The following is a 16,781-nucleotide window of genomic DNA, read 5'->3' as shown; positions in this document are numbered from 1 at the left end:
CTTGCAAGTGAAGTTTTCTGCTTGTCACTACAAAATGCAGACAGTAATGAAACGTGGTACCTTGTTATCTTTAGCTGGACCTGAGATGTCCATCTCTGTATCGTTTGTACACTGTGCTGTGGGTACTGACTGCAGCTGTATGTACTGACTGTACACAAGTGTCTACCGAAGGTAGCAAGCTGTGTGCATATTTTCTGGGATCGATGGTGGTGTCTAACACTTTTATTACACCTCATTCGAAACTAGGTCAGATTACCAGCATTAGACGTTTCTTTTTGCGCGAGTCTTCACACCCTTGAAGGCTTGATTGTAAGGATGTATCCTAGAGAGTTCTATGATATTTCCTAGTGAGGGTGCAGATACCTTACCAATACTAATGAATATGCATTGGGTCATATAATTACCTGAGCCATCTGGTTGATTGCCTTTGTTCCTGGGTTTCTTTTTGCCTTTGTTTTTCTTTCCTCTCTTTGGTTTTCTCAGTTTCTTTGGTACAAATTTCAATTTCTTCTTCTTCTTCTTTGTCTTTTCTTTGTCCTTTTGTAAGCAGAGAAATTATATACATATAAGCATATAGATCTACATATTATTATTCACTGTGCTTATGTCTAACTTGTGCCTAAATGATCCTTGAATAATTACAGTGAACACATAACACTAGTAAAACAGACAATCCCTTCTCGGCACTTGGGCAAAGTAGTATCACACATACTCTATTTTGTCATCAGAAAACTGTAGCTTAATCATATAAACACTGCTTTAGAAAAATGTATAGGGATTAGGACTGAATGCAAAGTACCATGATCAAGAAATTTATTTTCAAAACTTGTATAAAATATATATATATATATATACATATTTGAAATTGTAATGAGTTTGAAAATCCAGACAAGTGGAAAAACTTCCAGCGTCCACCGGGATTCGAAACCGGGCCTCCCGCTTTATTACGCGGACACCCTTATCACTAGTCTATGGACGCTGATTGTATGTCCAGAGGTTTGAAACCGGTAAGGAAGGTCGTAATTCTACTGTAGGTGTTTTTCACCTGTATCGAACAACACTAGTTCTGTTTTTGGTGACATATTTGCCTTACTTTAGAAATCAATCATGATGCTAACCAACACGAAATCATTTGCAAATCCTAAGGCCACCAAAGAGATACTATTGAGAAATGTTTGTTTTTATGTAATAGCCTAACAGCTCAAATTTAAAGTTGTCTGCTGAGCATTATGTTTCAGCTATTCTGTCACATGTAACAAGATATGGTCATGTGACTAGGGAATTTTCCTAATCTACCCGCCTATCCCTCACCCCCCCCCCCCCCCCATCTGGGATATATGATCATCGATGAGGGTAAGTTGATCTGGAATGATCTGTTTGGAGAGAAATTCAACTGTCTTAACAGACAGCTAAAACTCTTCCAAAATACTTAACAGTTGTAATTTACTCCATTACATACCATTTTGCATTTACTGTCACAAACAAACTTTATCATACATCAAGGACAGAATATCTGCATTAAAACTGCAATGTTTTGAGACTAAAATTCATATTGAAAAAGAGTTCAATGACACTGGTACAACTTAAGGAGGAGAAAGGCAATGACAAACTTTTCCAAGTTTCTGAATTGAATAAACCACTTCAGCTTCCTTACTACAGGAATATGACTTTCCACAAGGTGAAGAAAAAACTTCTTTATTTGTTTGTCTTTTCCTTTCTATCATGGAGCCAAATTTGAGAAATATCACCCGGATTCTTGCTGAAAGAGACTTTCTCTAATAACTTGCCCTACCTTGCCATCTGTATCTTCTTCATCACTCCTGCTGCGCTTCCAAAATCTCAGAGTCTTCCAAAAACCTCTCTTTTTCTTTCTTTTCGAATCTTCTCCTTGGTCTGTCGAAGAGCCCCTCCTCACTGGACTATAATCCTCTGTCTGTGATGGAGATTCAAATCTACTTCTATAATCCTCTGTCTGTGATGGAGATTCAAATCTACTTCGAGCTTCATTGAACTTTATATCCTGTTGATAGGAAGAAATCATTTTTCATAAAACAAACATTGAACGCATGAGGGTTTCTGTGATGCCTTACTATTTCACTGCCACTAAGACGATCACATGCCATCACTCTGCCACTTAAACAAACATTGAATGCATGAGGGTTTCTGTGATCTCTTATTTCATTGCCACTAAGACAATCACATTTAAACAATCATTGAATGCATGAGGGTTTATGTGATATCTTACTATTTCACTGCCACTAAGACAATCACATGCCATCACTCTGCCACTAAAACAAACATTGAATGCATGAGGGTTTCTGTGATCTCTTATTTCATTGCTACTAAGACAATCACATGCCATCACTCTGCCATTTAAACAAACATTGAATGCATGAGGGTTTCTGTGATATCTTACTATTTCACTGCCACTAAGACAATCACATGCCATCACTCTGCCATTTAAACAAACATTGAATGCATGAGGGTTTCTGTGATCTCTTATTTCACTGCCACTAAGACAATCACATGCAACAACTCTGCCATTTAAACAAACATTGAATGCATGAGGGTTTATGTGATATCTTACTATTTCACTGCCACTAAGACAATCACATGCCATCACTCTGCCACTAAAACAAACATTGAATGCATGAGGGTTTCTGTGATCTCTTATTTCATTGCCACTAAGACAATCACATGCAACAACTCTGCCATTTAAACAAACATTGAATGCATGAGGGTTTATGTGATATCTTACTATTTCACTGCCACTAAGACAATCACATGCCATCACTCTGCCACTAAAACAAACATTGAATGCATGAGGGTTTCTGTGATCTCTTATTTCATTGCCACTAAGACAATCACATGCAACAACTCTGCCATTTAAACAATCATTGAATGCATGAGGGTTTATGTGATATCTTACTATTTCACTGCCACTAAGACAATCACATGCCATCACTCTGCCACTAAGACAAACATTGAATACATGAGGGTTTCTGTGATCTCTTATTTCATTGCCACTAAGACAATCACATGCCACAACTCTGTCATTTAAACAATCATTGAATGCATGAGGGTTCTGTGATCTCTTATTTCACTGCCACTAAGACAATCACATGCCATCACTCTGCCACTAAATAAACATTGAATGCATGAGGGTTTCTGTGATCTCTTATTTCATTGCCACTAAGACAATCACATGCCACAACTCTGCCATTTAAACAATCATTGAATGCATGAGGGTTTATGTGATATCTTACTATTTCACTGCCACTAAGACAATCACATGCCATCACTCTGCCCCTAAAACAAACATTGAATGCATGAGGGTTTCTGTGATCTCTTATTTCATTGCCACTAATTAAGACAATCACATGCAACAACTCTGCCATTTAAACAATCATTGAATGCATGAGGGTTTATGTGATATCTTACTATTTCACTGCCACTAAGACAATCACACGCCATCACTTTGCCACTAAAACAAACATTGAATGCATGAGGGTTTCTGTGATCTCTTATTTCATTGCCACTAAGACAATCACATGCAACAACTCTGCCATTTAAACAAACATTGAATGCATGAGGGTTCTGTGATCTCTTATTTCACTGCCACTAAGACAATCACATGCCATCACTCTGCCACTAAATAAACATTGAATGCATGAGGGTTTCTGTGATCTCTTATTTCATTGCCACTAATTAAGACAATCACATGCAACAACTCTGTCATTTAAACAATCATTGAATGCATGAGGGTTTATGTGATATCTTACTATTTCACTGCCACTAAGACAATCACATGCCATCACTCTGCCACTAAAACAAACATTGAATGCATGAGGGTTTCTGTGATCTCTTATTTCATTGCCACTAATTAAGACAATCACATGCAACAACTCTGTCATTTAAACAAACATTGAATGCATGAGGGTTTATGTGATATCTTACTATTTCACTGCCACTAAGACAATCACATGCCATCACTCTGCCACTAAAACAAACATTGAATGCATGAGGGTTTCTGTGATCTCTTATTTCATTGCCACTAAGACAATCACATGCAACAACTCTGCCATTTAAACAATCATTGAATGCATGAGGGTTTATGTGATATCTTACTATTTCACTGCCACTAAGACAATCACATGCCATCACTCTGCCACTAAGACAAACATTGAATACATGAGGGTTTCTGTGATCTCTTATTTCATTGCCACTAAGACAATCACATGCCACAACTCTGTCATTTAAACAATCATTGAATGCATGAGGGTTCTGTGATCTCTTATTTCACTGCCACTAAGACAATCACATGCCATCACTCTGCCACTAAATAAACATTGAATGCATGAGGGTTTCTGTGATCTCTTATTTCATTGCCACTAAGACAATCACATGCCACAACTCTGCCATTTAAACAATCATTGAATGCATGAGGGTTTATGTGATATCTTACTATTTCACTGCCACTAAGACAATCACATGCCATCACTCTGCCCCTAAAACAAACATTGAATGCATGAGGGTTTCTGTGATCTCTTATTTCATTGCCACTAATTAAGACAATCACATGCAACAACTCTGCCATTTAAACAATCATTGAATGCATGAGGGTTTATGTGATATCTTACTATTTCACTGCCACTAAGACAATCACATGCCATCACTTTGCCACTAAAACAAACATTGAATGCATGAGGGTTTCTGTGATCTCTTATTTCATTGCCACTAAGACAATCACATGCCATCACTCTGCCATTTAAACAAACATTGAATGCATGAGGGTTTATGTGATATCTTACTATTTCACTGCCACTAAGACAATCACATGCCATCACTCTGCCATTTAAACAAACATTGAATGCATGAGGGTTTCTGTGATATCTTACTATTTCACTGCCACTAAGACAATCACATGCCATCACTCTGCCATTTAAACAAACATTGAATGCATGAGGGTTTCTGTGATCTCTTATTTCATTGCCACTAAGACAATCACATGCAACAACTCTGCCGTTTAAACAAACATTGAATGCATGAGGGTTTCTGTGATATCTTACTATTTCACTGCCACTAAGACAATCACATGCCATCACTTTGCCACTAAAACAAACATTGAATGCATGAGGGTTTCTGTGATCTCTTATTTCATTGCCACTAAGACAATCACATGCCATCACTCTGCCATTTAAACAAACATTGAATGCATGAGGGTTTATGTGATATCTTACTATTTCACTGCCACTAAGACAATCACATGCCATCACTCTGCCATTTAAACAAACATTGAATGCATGAGGGTTTCTGTGATCTCTTATTTCATTGCCACTAAGACAATCACATGCCACAACTCTGTCATTTAAACAATCATTGAATGCATGAGGGTTTCTGTGATCTCTTATTTCATTGCCACTAAGACAATCACATGCCATCACTCTGCCACTAAAACAAACATTGAATGCATGAGGGTTTCTGTGATCTCTTATTTGGGGGAGGGGGAGGAAGAAAATATCTCACATATCTATTCTTAATACACACGTCACTGAATTAAGAGACAACGGGCAAGGCAACATGCAGTGTTACAGGATTTCACACTGCAGATTGAGCTACAACATTTACACATGCTGCTTTAAGATAACTTGACTTACTCTTTCTCTTCTATCCAGTGAATGAGCCTTCCCTTGTCTCGACTGGTCTCCATCTCCTTCGAACATTGCTTTCCTCTCCGCAATAGTTTTTGGTTCATTGTTTCGTGAGCTGTACGGTCTTCTTCCGCTTGACTCATCAGGGGCCTCGTTGGACTTTTTCTTGTCAGTCTCGACATTCTTGGATTTTTTTTTCATGTTCTGTTTTGCCTTCTTTTTTTCTTGTTTCTTCTCCTTCTTCATCTTCTTCTCTTTTGCCTTCAATTCTTTCCGTTCCTTCTTTTCTTTCTCTTCGCTAATCCTCTTCTCTTCCTTCCCATCTGTTTTCTTGTCATCAATCTTCTCTTTGCTGGGACTTTTCTTTTCTTTAACACTACCCTTGTCCTTGTCCTTCTTCAGACTGTCCTTCTTCTCGTTACTCCACGTTCGTTTCTTCGCTTCCTCTTCAAATTTCTTTCTCTTGAAACTGAAAGCCGTTGTGTTGACTCTGTCCCTTCCTTTATTTTCTTCCCGGTCTCTCTTGATGAATTCACTGACTGTTTAGAAATTAAAAAAGGATCAGTGTGTGACAATTATAAATACTTTCCTGTACAAACTTCCATGTTTAATTGTTTGTTGTTTTCTTTCCTACTATGAATTTGGGGAAAATACTGGGGAATTTGGGGTAAAACAAAACTGCACGGAGTTGAGATGTTGTAGAGACTGCATGGGCCTAGTTTTTTTCTTTGTAATTTAATCAGATATGGCTCACCTGGGCGGCGTCTGGTTTCCTCTTCATCCGTCGTCGAGGGCTCACGTATCGTGACTCTCCTCGGCTCTTCCGGTTTGTACAGCTCCTTTCTCTTAGCTTCCTGGCTGGTATATCTGGTTCTCGGGTCGATACCATAGCCGGCGTGGTCCTTTGACAAGTCTTCTTGTTTTGTGTTTGATAGTAGTTTATAGACCACTGCTCGAGTCTCTAGGGCCTCTTCTAACGTACGTTCACCGGTGGCAATGTCCCGTATCATCCACACGGTATCAAAGACTCCCAGGAAGCCCAGAGCACAACCCGTGCCTTCTGGCCAGAATGGCTGAAGATGAGGGGGGGGGGGGGCGGGGGAGACAAGAAGAAGAAACCTATTTCAAAAACTGCATTCAGCTTGACAGCACAGATTGACATGGCTCAATGACTTTTTTGCTGAAAGGGTCTCCCCTATAACACTAGGCCAGAAAGTTATACCCAAATAGAAATGATGTTTACAATAATGGGCCTTAAAGTTAATTAGTATTGCCACACTTCCAAACACCAACCCTCTCACCCAAATGCTATTCAAGTCAAAAGTTAAAAGTATAATTACTTTTTCTTGAAGACACATTAAGTTCTGTAAATTATTATACCTTCTACATAATACCTACATGAAAATCTTCCTGAGAACTTTTTAGCAATTGTTTAGGGGCAGACCAAACTTTGGATGATTCAAAAGATATTCTTACATTTTAAAGTAAAGGTTAGATTCCTGAATACTAATGCCTGAATACTAATGCCTGAATACTAATACTAGTAGTAAAAGCTTAAAAAGAGTGAAAATACTAAAATAACTATTTTTCACGATAATACAAAAATCAGATAATAAAAAAGTACAGCATCCACACCTGGTAGAGCACTGAAGATAATGATCAGTCGTTTGATTCTTGAAAGGTCCCTACCCCTTCCTCTGTTACCCCATCCACCCCCCCCACTACATCTGCAATGTATCCGTATCCCACCCATTCACTCTTAAAGTAATCCCTTTGAAATAAATACAAACCTCTTTCAGACTGTCACCGACGACGCCCAAAATCAAGACCTTCCCATCGGCCTCTATGCTCAGCACGGCTTGTTTTGCCTGCTTTCGTGATGTAAAGTCAAACATTGCGATGTCAGGCTTTCCTTTATAATTCTTGGCACAGTCTGAGGTGGGGAGTTTCTCTTCCGTGGCGTAGTGGGCGGCCTGGTAGGCGTACTCCTCCAGCTTATTGTTGTTGATGTTGTTTGCCGCCAGCAAACTGTTGGTGTCTGCCTCGTCCTGAAAATTCAGAGCGAAGAGAAACAGCCAGATCAATCATCTGGAGACAATTTTTTATGAATTTTTCCTTTTTTCATTTAATGTTACTAAATTGGAGTTTTGGCTAGAACAGGATTTCAAACCTACTCAGGATTACAATTAGATCTGAAGCTTTCTGGTCTTTATTTACTATCAATTATTTTCTTACTTGACAATTAAGGCAAATCTACAGCAACATTAAACAACAGATCAGCAGAAGCCTGTCCGAAGATGATTCCACCCCCTCCTCCCCATCCACCCTCCCCCTCCTCCCAGCTTTTATTTTAATTAAGTTTCCAAAGCAGAGTGGAGTTTGTATCTACAATGCAAGGATTATCAGTCATTAAAAGATCTAAACAGGAGCAAAACACATTTATCAGCAAGACATTCAAAAGTTATTCATTGGTGACATGATCCTAATAGTTTCCAAAAGTACAATATATGATAAATACTAGTCTAGAACAGTTGCCATTCTGTTGAAAAGATTATCCTGTCACCAAAATGGCTGTGGACTTTTGAATGAACTATGAAAAAACATTTTCAAATTTTGTTGAAATCAAGAATATTATAAACTCAAGACTGAAATGAATACAAAGTTTTCAAAAGATTGCAGGTAGAGAAAGTTGTTGAACTTAGGAAAATCATTTCTCATCTTGTCCGCCGAAGTGGATCGCTAAGATAACTAATTCTAAACAACCAAACCAAACATATAGTTTGATTTTGTATCTACAAGTTTTCTAAAAGACAATTATACAAATTTGAATTATGATGTCCGTCCATACCATAAGATCTGTGGGCTGTGCTGTTTAGAGAGATCAAACCTGATCAATGGCCGAGACACAAACCCAATTATCATCTATATAGCTTTAAATAAAATAGATCTTTGTGATGTAACAAATCTCCCCGATCAGTGAAGAAAAATCTTGCTCCCTCTGGGAGACATCCCATTTCAACTAGCTAGTGTACGGAGTACTAATAGACTTGGGTATCTATACTATGACAGTATTTCACAACATTCTCCGGTGAAACAACTCAGTTGTCAAGAGCCGGGCCAGCCCTGTCAGGAACAATTAATGTAATTCCCACATCTCCCTGTTTGTACCATTCAGTTCTCTATAAGCATGTTATGCAAACGACAAAACATTCTTTGTGCCAAATATTCCTGGGCCCTTCCATGCCGCATATTTTGCCTGACCCCCAAATTCAGCCAGGACCCTGCAGCTCTAACCCCAACTGACCCCTCCTCCCTCTCCTCATCTCTTGCCAGGCCTGCAATGGCTTTCTAAATCCATGATGAGCCTCAGACACATTGAGCCAAATTCATGGTCATAATTTGTTTTTTCTTCTGTACAACTCAAGACAGTAAAAAAAAAGAAAATTTTTCGGCCTAGATACAGACTCAGTGATTAAAGTCATCTGCATGAATCATCAATTGTTCACCTTCTTCAGTACCCCTTTCTCCAGTAGACTTGTCTTCTTTGCAGTCATCACAAAGTAATGTGTCTCATCTTTGTAGTAGACAATGTTCTCCAATTCTATGTTGTTGGCCTTCTTGAGGCCTTGGAAGAAGTCTTGGTCGTAGATGTACGATTTACCGGGAATTTCCTTTGTGCATGCATCTCTCTGGGAATGTCTGTTCACGTAGTTGGTGGTTATCCCAATGGCTAGCGTTCTGGCCGACTCTTTCCAGGTAAATCCTGCAGGGAAAAAAATATCGAAAATGAAATCAGTCTTGTTTAGGAGGAGTCATGTTTTCCTCATACCATTCATAAGACAATTTATACAGAATAATGATCATTGGTTAAAGTTTGGTGCTGCTAAACAAAGTTCATCCCACCTGGAAACATTTTCTGCATCCTCTCGGAAGGATGTGGTGTTTTTTTTTCAAATGACAGCTGAGGTCTTGGAATTCCTTTGTTCACACACACACACATACATGTTTGTATTTCATTCCAACCGAGGACCCCATTGTATTTTCCATTGTTCAAATCCACATACCCTAACCTTAACAATACCCCATACAATAGAATTCTTCCGAGGACGTGGTGATTCTTTAGAAATCACAACCGAGGACCTGAAATTCTTTTGTTCAAGTCCTCGGTCAGATAGCAAAACAAACGCACACACACACACACACACACACACACACAAAACAGTTTCATCTTTCTCCCAAACCCCTCCCCCCCCCGGCCCCTCCTCCCGGCACCATTTCTTCTTGTAAGATCTCACACAAACCTGGAAGAGTATGTTGCCTCCCATCTGCAGCTAGAATATAATTAAATTCAAACTTTGAGACTTTGTGGTCCTTTGGGTTCACGTTCGCCCTCCATCCTTCTTCTGTGAAGAGTGAAGAAATAAGACATAAATAAGATAATATTAAATTATTTCATGCTGCCCATTGGAAAATTAAAAGAGTGACATTACCCAAGGCATTAACAGTATAGCTTGTGTACAGCTGTATACAGGACTGCATGGAGATAAATATATCTCTTAGTGTTATGCAAGACTTTCAATTTTAATCTCTATTCTCCTCTCAAATCAGATTTTGCTGTAATAACTATTGATTCTGGCCAAACTGTAAGCTATGTCATGTTTTTGCCTTGCATTTTATAAGAGTCTGAAATTACCAAGATTGTTGTCTGGCTATATTCAAAGCAGTGGGGGAGCGTCCATACAGTCAGGGGGGGCGGATGTGCCCCCTGACGGACTCAAATGGACTGCTGGCGCCCTTTTCAGCTTTTTACCACTTTTAACTTATTCGCGATTATTGATTTTTGATTGCGCTCTCATCTACCTATTGACATTTGTCACATTTTGTTGGTGTAATTTTCTGAAAAAATGCTCTAACGGCGGTCTTTAATTTATTGGCACTTCCGTTGTACGAAACTATTTCCAAGCGCATGTACTTTCAACACCCATATAAACTTACGAGTTGTCACAAATGGCGATGACACCTATTTATTTTATCGTTTATCTGCAAATTAGCAAGGCCCGGAAAGGGTCATTTCCGGCGATCTCGGGAGTATCTTTAATCAAAAAATTTCTGTACGCTCCGCGCCAACGTGTGGTGGCGCTTCGCTTAGATAGTGTCAAAGTGCCCCTACAGACCATTCTCACCCCCCCGACCAATACCCCTAGCTCCGCCACTGATTCAAAGTAGAGCAAACTGTAGTTTATATATACATACTCTTCGGCTTCTCATCCAGTTTAACAAACTCCACGCTGTGATGGATTTCCACACCAAGGAGGAGTGCTACTTTAAGGAGAATCGTCTGTAGTTTTATAATACCTATGAAACAGAGAGGAAACTTTTTGAACAAACACAGGAAATTGCACTGAATAGTATTACTTGGGTGGAAACCCAGCTCTTCAACACATGACCCAATCTACTAAGGACTTCCTTTCGTATGATTCCTTGCACAGCGAGAGGGAATTAGGTATCGATTTGGAAACTACCCTCATATTGCTCAAGTATTAGTTCAGCCTGGAAACAAAAAAACACAATTTAAATAGTGCCTATATCATGAATAGTGGAAAGAAAAATCTTGATACAATAACTCTGTCTGTAAGAAATATTGATTTATATTCCAAGCATACATCCCAAAGGTCAAATTAGAATTTATCCCATAAAACAAGGCCTTCCGTTCCTCTCCCAGTTTGAGGTTGGGGGGGAGGGTAGGGGGTCAGATGAATGTTTACGTCGCCTGTGTAATGTACGTACAATAGGTGTTAAGATTATATTAAAGGCCAACTAAAGGGCTCCTGCTGGATCAGGGGGTGAGGGGGGGGGGTATTGTAGACAGAGGTTCAGTTACTGGACAAAGTCCCTGGAAGTTCCTGAACTTTAAGGCTTCTTTTACCCACTTTCTGGCCCTCCTGGTTACACAAATCAAAAATAATTTGAATATGTTGTTCATTTATCTTTTCAGGTTTATTGTAAAATCTTTGCTCTGAAAATGATTGTGAGGGACATTAGTCCTCCCCCATCCCTGGGTGTAGGGAGCCATGTGTCACACATTGTCATTGCGTGGGATACTTAATTTAATCAGACAACACCTAATTCAAAAAGAAGTAAGATGAAAATCCAAAATGAATTTGTTGTGTGTTAAAATCAAATTACTAAATTATTGGTTAAACTAAAATATCCAGTCAGTAAAAGTGGCGAACATATAATCAACCAAACTTGAAATAACGGTAAATGCAACTCACTTATATGATTGATATCACCAGCTCCAAATCCGCCATATAGTTTCTTAGCACCCAGATTGGTCAGATCTGTTATGAGATACGGCCAGAGGTAAAGGACGTTGTTTCTAGTGAACCTGTCCCTCTTCTCAATGACTACCACCTTGGCACCAAGGAAGGCAAGTTCTATGGCTGTTCTGAGGCCACAAGGACCAGCCCCTATTATGAGTACCTGAAGGAAAGTGAAGAACAGAATAAAATGACTTGTTAATGACAGGTACCGATCCCCCTACCCATGCTCTTTTCTTTTCACCTCACACAGTAAGTTTAAAGTAGTTTATATCAGCACCACCTTGCATTTAGACCTAATAAGTAACAGATCTAATTTATAGTCTGAAATGCCAACTGAGACAAAAAACATCAATTAAAGATTACACATGAACACCATTAATTTGCTTCATTTGAAATTTGGAAACAATTGAAATTTAAGTCTCCTTTCAGGCACGTAGCCAGGAATTTGCCAAGGGAGGGGCGAAACCGAGATTCAGCATTGCAAACTATCTAAGCGTAGCGCCACCATGGTTGGCGCGAAGCGTACAAGAAAATTTTGGCTGAAAATACCTCCCAGATCACTGGAAATGCCACTTCCCAGGCCTTGTAAGTTGCATCTTAGCATTTTCTCTTTTGAAAATACTAGCGATATCATAAAAACATAAAAAAAAAAATTAAAAATATGCTCAAGGGGGGGCGGCCGCCCCCTTCCCCCCCTTGGCTACGCACCTGTCCCCTCTTGTGCAGATATTTAGAGTCTCACTCATAAATTATAAGCTGCACTGCTGTAAGTTATAAATTTTAGGAAAAGTTTGCAAAAAATGACCTCACCTAATTGAAGAGCAAGTTAGTTGCATAAGGCTGTACTGCAGAAATAAGGAGTTATCACTATATATAGTTATGTACTATACTGCAGCAAATGCCAGAAATAAGGCATTACCACTCTATATGTATATATATATGCAAATAGTTATGTACCGTACTGCATATATTAGGCATTACCACTATATAGGCCTATATATTTATGTACTGTATGTGTCAGCTCTGGGGAACACACTGAAGTGTATGTACACAGTTGCTGTGACACTGTTTACTACAACAACATTCTCCCAGAGTGTCCCATGTACATACATTTCTGACAGTTAGACTGCAGGATGGAACCATGCTAGCTTATAATGGAATTGATTGCTGGGTATATCACTTTCAAAATGATTCTTTTTGACCAAACTCTGACCATTTATTGATGATGATTTATTGATGATCACCATTCAAGTTTAGTTTTGATGCCTCCATATGCTTACATGTTCCTGTAAACCACATACGTTGCAACTTTACACATAATCGAGTAAACTTGCATAAATGTCTACAAAAACACACTTTATTGTTCGTGAATGGTAACTTTCCAGAACTGTAATGTCAACTGTTACGGTTACTTCTATATAAGATTGGGATCTGGTGATTAGTGCAGGACATGAGTTATGTCATCACTTTAATTATGCAGGATTTACAATGATTGCATGGGGACTATACTGCCAATTTCTCTTTCTAAAGCTGGTCAGAATTTAACATTTTCATTTTCCTCTATAGACTGAGTAAATACTATTCTATCGGTATTAATCTATCATGTCCAAAAACAGAAGTAAAAACAAAAAAGAAGAACAGTTGGTATAAATGCTTGTATACTGACAATTAAATTAAAAATTGTGTATTAATCTTGGATTCTAGGACATTATACTGCAAAATTGCTCTTTTGCAAGGCTGTAGCCAGGGTCACCGATTTGGGGGAGGTGTCCCCCATCCACTTGAGAAATTGAGAACATTTTAGCTTAGTATCGTAGGGGGCTTAGATGCCAAATCTTGCAATCTTTTTTATCTTCTTTCCCTACATTTATATTCCATTTTTCTGTTTGCATACAGTACCACCTTATTTTTTTTATTGAAGTTAAAAAAAAAAGGAAAAAGGAAAACTCTTTTTTTGGGGGGGGGGGGATGCCACCCGTGGGACTTGGTGCCTGACTTTCATCAGAAAGTAATGTAGCCTTGAATACCTATGATTTGTTTATCCGTAAGCATGATACCCAATTGATGCTTCCACAGAGCAGTTATTATCAGTGGCGTCACCAGACTTTTCAGTCTCGGGGGGCACAGGGGGGGCACCAGCATTTGATGGGGGGCACTTAGGTGGATACGGATCGCCGTCCTGGGGGAGGGGTCTAAGGGGGGGAAATCTTCGCATACGGAGGATGGGCTAGATGCAAAATGGTGCCACATTTGATGCTAAATTCGATCTGAAGATATCTCCAGAAATTGCTATTTTTGAGGTAATGATTTTAACAACGTGCAGAATTTTGCAGAGGATATGAACCACATGCTGTCGATATTATGCCAAACCCTATCAATAGAACCTACATTTGTTGAATTAATGTGTGCATGACCCCTGACTCCTTTCTTGTCCTTCTCGTTTTCTCCCATTATCTATTAAGATGTAACAGGTTCCAGCATCGTTATTGGCTCCTATCAGGGATCTCACCATGATATCCAAAGTTTGATCACACATCGAGTATGGCTCAGTATGCAGGTGTGAACATTCGCCATTTGTTCCTACAAGCATCTGACCTCAAATGACCTCTGCACCCCCTACACAACAGGGATAATATATGGGTCCACAAATATAGGCAAGTATGGTGCCTGCGGACCCTCTCATTCTCACATTTCGTCAGCTCCTAACCTGTCAACCTCAGACCAAGACAACATACTGCAATACCCGGGGGCACTAGGTTTTCCAGGGGGGGCACGTGCCCCCCCTGGCCCCCCCTTGGCGATGCCACTGGTTATTATAAATCTATGAAACATAAACGTAAAAGATGTTAAGAATTCCTTTTCATTTCTTGCAGTTTTCTTAAGACCGAAAGAAAAAACATTACCTTTATATCCGTACAAGCTTTGCCTTTATTGTATTCTTTCCTGTTAGCTCGTTTCTGAATCAATTCCCACAGTTCTTTCGCTTTCCAGTTAGACAAAGTCTGTTCCTTTAGAGTCTCAAAGAACGTGGTGTGATCCTCAAAGGGCGTGATACCCTTGCTCTCACATAGTTTTGTGAAACATTCACTGATCTCTGTCAGGTTTGGGGCATCCACGAATACATCGAAAGGATCCTTTCTGCTGCCATCTTCTTCGGTTAACCTTGTGTAATTAGACTCGGCCATTAAACTTCTGAAAGAAAGAAAATTGAAAGGGGGTAAAAAAAAATGAAGACAAAATTGGATACGATTGTGCAATTATGCTGATGATATTATTTTAACTGGATAAATTACTAACAGGTATAGTTTTCAAAACTATTGTTTAGAAGCTTAATTATCATGCACTCATTCAAATTACTTGTAGACGTTAATGACAAACCACAAACAAGAAGTGCTCAGACAATTTTGAGAAATTTGCTGAGGGTATGCGTGGCAGTAAAAACACATTTATGGAACATGGGTATGGCCATTATCTGACTTTGTTATCTGGCAATGTGGGAAGAATACCGTTGATCTTGAATTCACTTGCCAAATGCATATATCAGGTGAGATGCCAAAATTAGCCCCTGAAATAGATATATATATATGAAAATACCACCTGTTCTTGAAACCAAATACACAATTTGATAGTATATTGCTTCCAGTCATTGCAGGTAAACACACACAGCTTAATACCATGGAAGCTTATATGTTCTCAGGTATATAAAGGCCTATTACTTGAAAACTAACCCACTGTTGTACAGCTGTAAAATATCATTATCTATTATATATACAAAGACAGTTCAGAAGAAGCCAATTTCCATTCTGCTTGGTATGCCAGATATTTCCTTATGTTTATAAATCACAAACTTAGGCCTTTGTGTCTGTCAGCTTACAGAATCAAAGTTCAACCATTAAGTACATAAATGTCATATACCAGTCTGCTATCAACTTGCCTCAGACATCATATTAACTTGTCTTTACAAGGAAATTTCAACAAGAGATCATCACTATAGGCCAAAAACAATGCCACAATATTCTAAGAACCAAGAACTGAAACAAACAATGGAGAACTGCATAGAATAGTGTGCAGGTTAATGGTAATGTAAATTTAAAGTGTTTATATCAGCCTTCTGGGTGTTAATTGGTACGATACAATTCATGCTAAGGAAAAGAGGGCCAAGTTTTTGTAAGGGAAGTAATTATCAGCCAACCTATAAAACATTAATACAACTGGATCACACCAGTTTAAGCTTACACAGCTGTACCCATTACATTATGCATGTTGTTCTGCTAGATGACATTCCACAACTGAGCTGGTTTTGGATGTTGACAAGTCACCCTTGCTCTACCTTGTATAGAGGTCTGATAAACTCTTGACAATGACTTTCCATGGTGGACTTTCACCTCCAGTCAACTAGTCTAGTTGTGTAGTACTCTATAGAGGTGACCGGTCACCATGGAAGGTCAGTGTCAAGGTTACCAGATCTTTCTACGGATACCGTAGAGCCAGGAAATGTGGTTGTTTTGGGGAGACAGGTGAGTTAGGAAGCATTTAGTCATCCCATTGGCTATAATTGCCATCCTATAACCATGTACAGCAGTGAATTTCATGTACTTGTGCACCTGCAACTTCCCCACCCAGCTCCCCCACCACCCTCCCACACCCTTCTCCCCATCCCTTCTCCCTCAAACTCAAGCATGTGCTAAGGTCCCTGTGTAATAACTGTAGACATGGTCCTTGAAACGGCTAGGCCCTGGACAACCGATCCCAGCTGTGGCACTAGTAGAAACATTCCTATGTGTAAGAACATATACCTACCTACCTA

At 39.2% G+C, this 16,781-nt stretch overlaps 1 protein-coding gene across 4 annotated transcripts in view; it reads right to left on the bottom strand.

The window, feature by feature from the left end:
- The window catches only part of LOC139967717 (uncharacterized), a 44,316-nt gene that overhangs the window by 7,665 nt on the left and 19,870 nt on the right, over positions 1–16,781 (bottom strand). For 3 of the 4 annotated variants that reach the window (XM_071971939.1, XM_071972022.1, XM_071971788.1), the window contains exons 2-11: positions 14,878–15,166; positions 11,927–12,134; positions 10,905–11,006; positions 9,953–10,054; positions 9,158–9,414; positions 7,442–7,699; positions 6,406–6,724; positions 5,658–6,190; positions 1,793–2,020; positions 405–537 (exon numbers count right to left, since the gene is read on the bottom strand). In XM_071971939.1, the coding sequence (XP_071828040.1) occupies positions 405–537; positions 1,793–2,020; positions 5,658–6,190; positions 6,406–6,724; positions 7,442–7,699; positions 9,158–9,414; positions 9,953–10,054; positions 10,905–11,006; positions 11,927–12,134; positions 14,878–15,159 (2,422 nt within the window). In that variant the 5' untranslated portion in view covers positions 15,160–15,166. The remainder of the gene's footprint in view (positions 1–404; positions 538–1,792; positions 2,021–5,657; positions 6,191–6,405; positions 6,725–7,441; positions 7,700–9,157; positions 9,415–9,952; positions 10,055–10,904; positions 11,007–11,926; positions 12,135–14,877; positions 15,167–16,781) is intronic. The other variant, XM_071971854.1, reaches the window with a different exon arrangement.

This window comes from Apostichopus japonicus, chromosome 1, assembly GCF_037975245.1.
Source record: "Apostichopus japonicus isolate 1M-3 chromosome 1, ASM3797524v1, whole genome shotgun sequence".
NCBI lineage: Eukaryota > Metazoa > Echinodermata > Holothuroidea > Aspidochirotida > Stichopodidae > Apostichopus > Apostichopus japonicus.
This window is presented reverse-complemented; position numbering and strand designations above follow the sequence as displayed.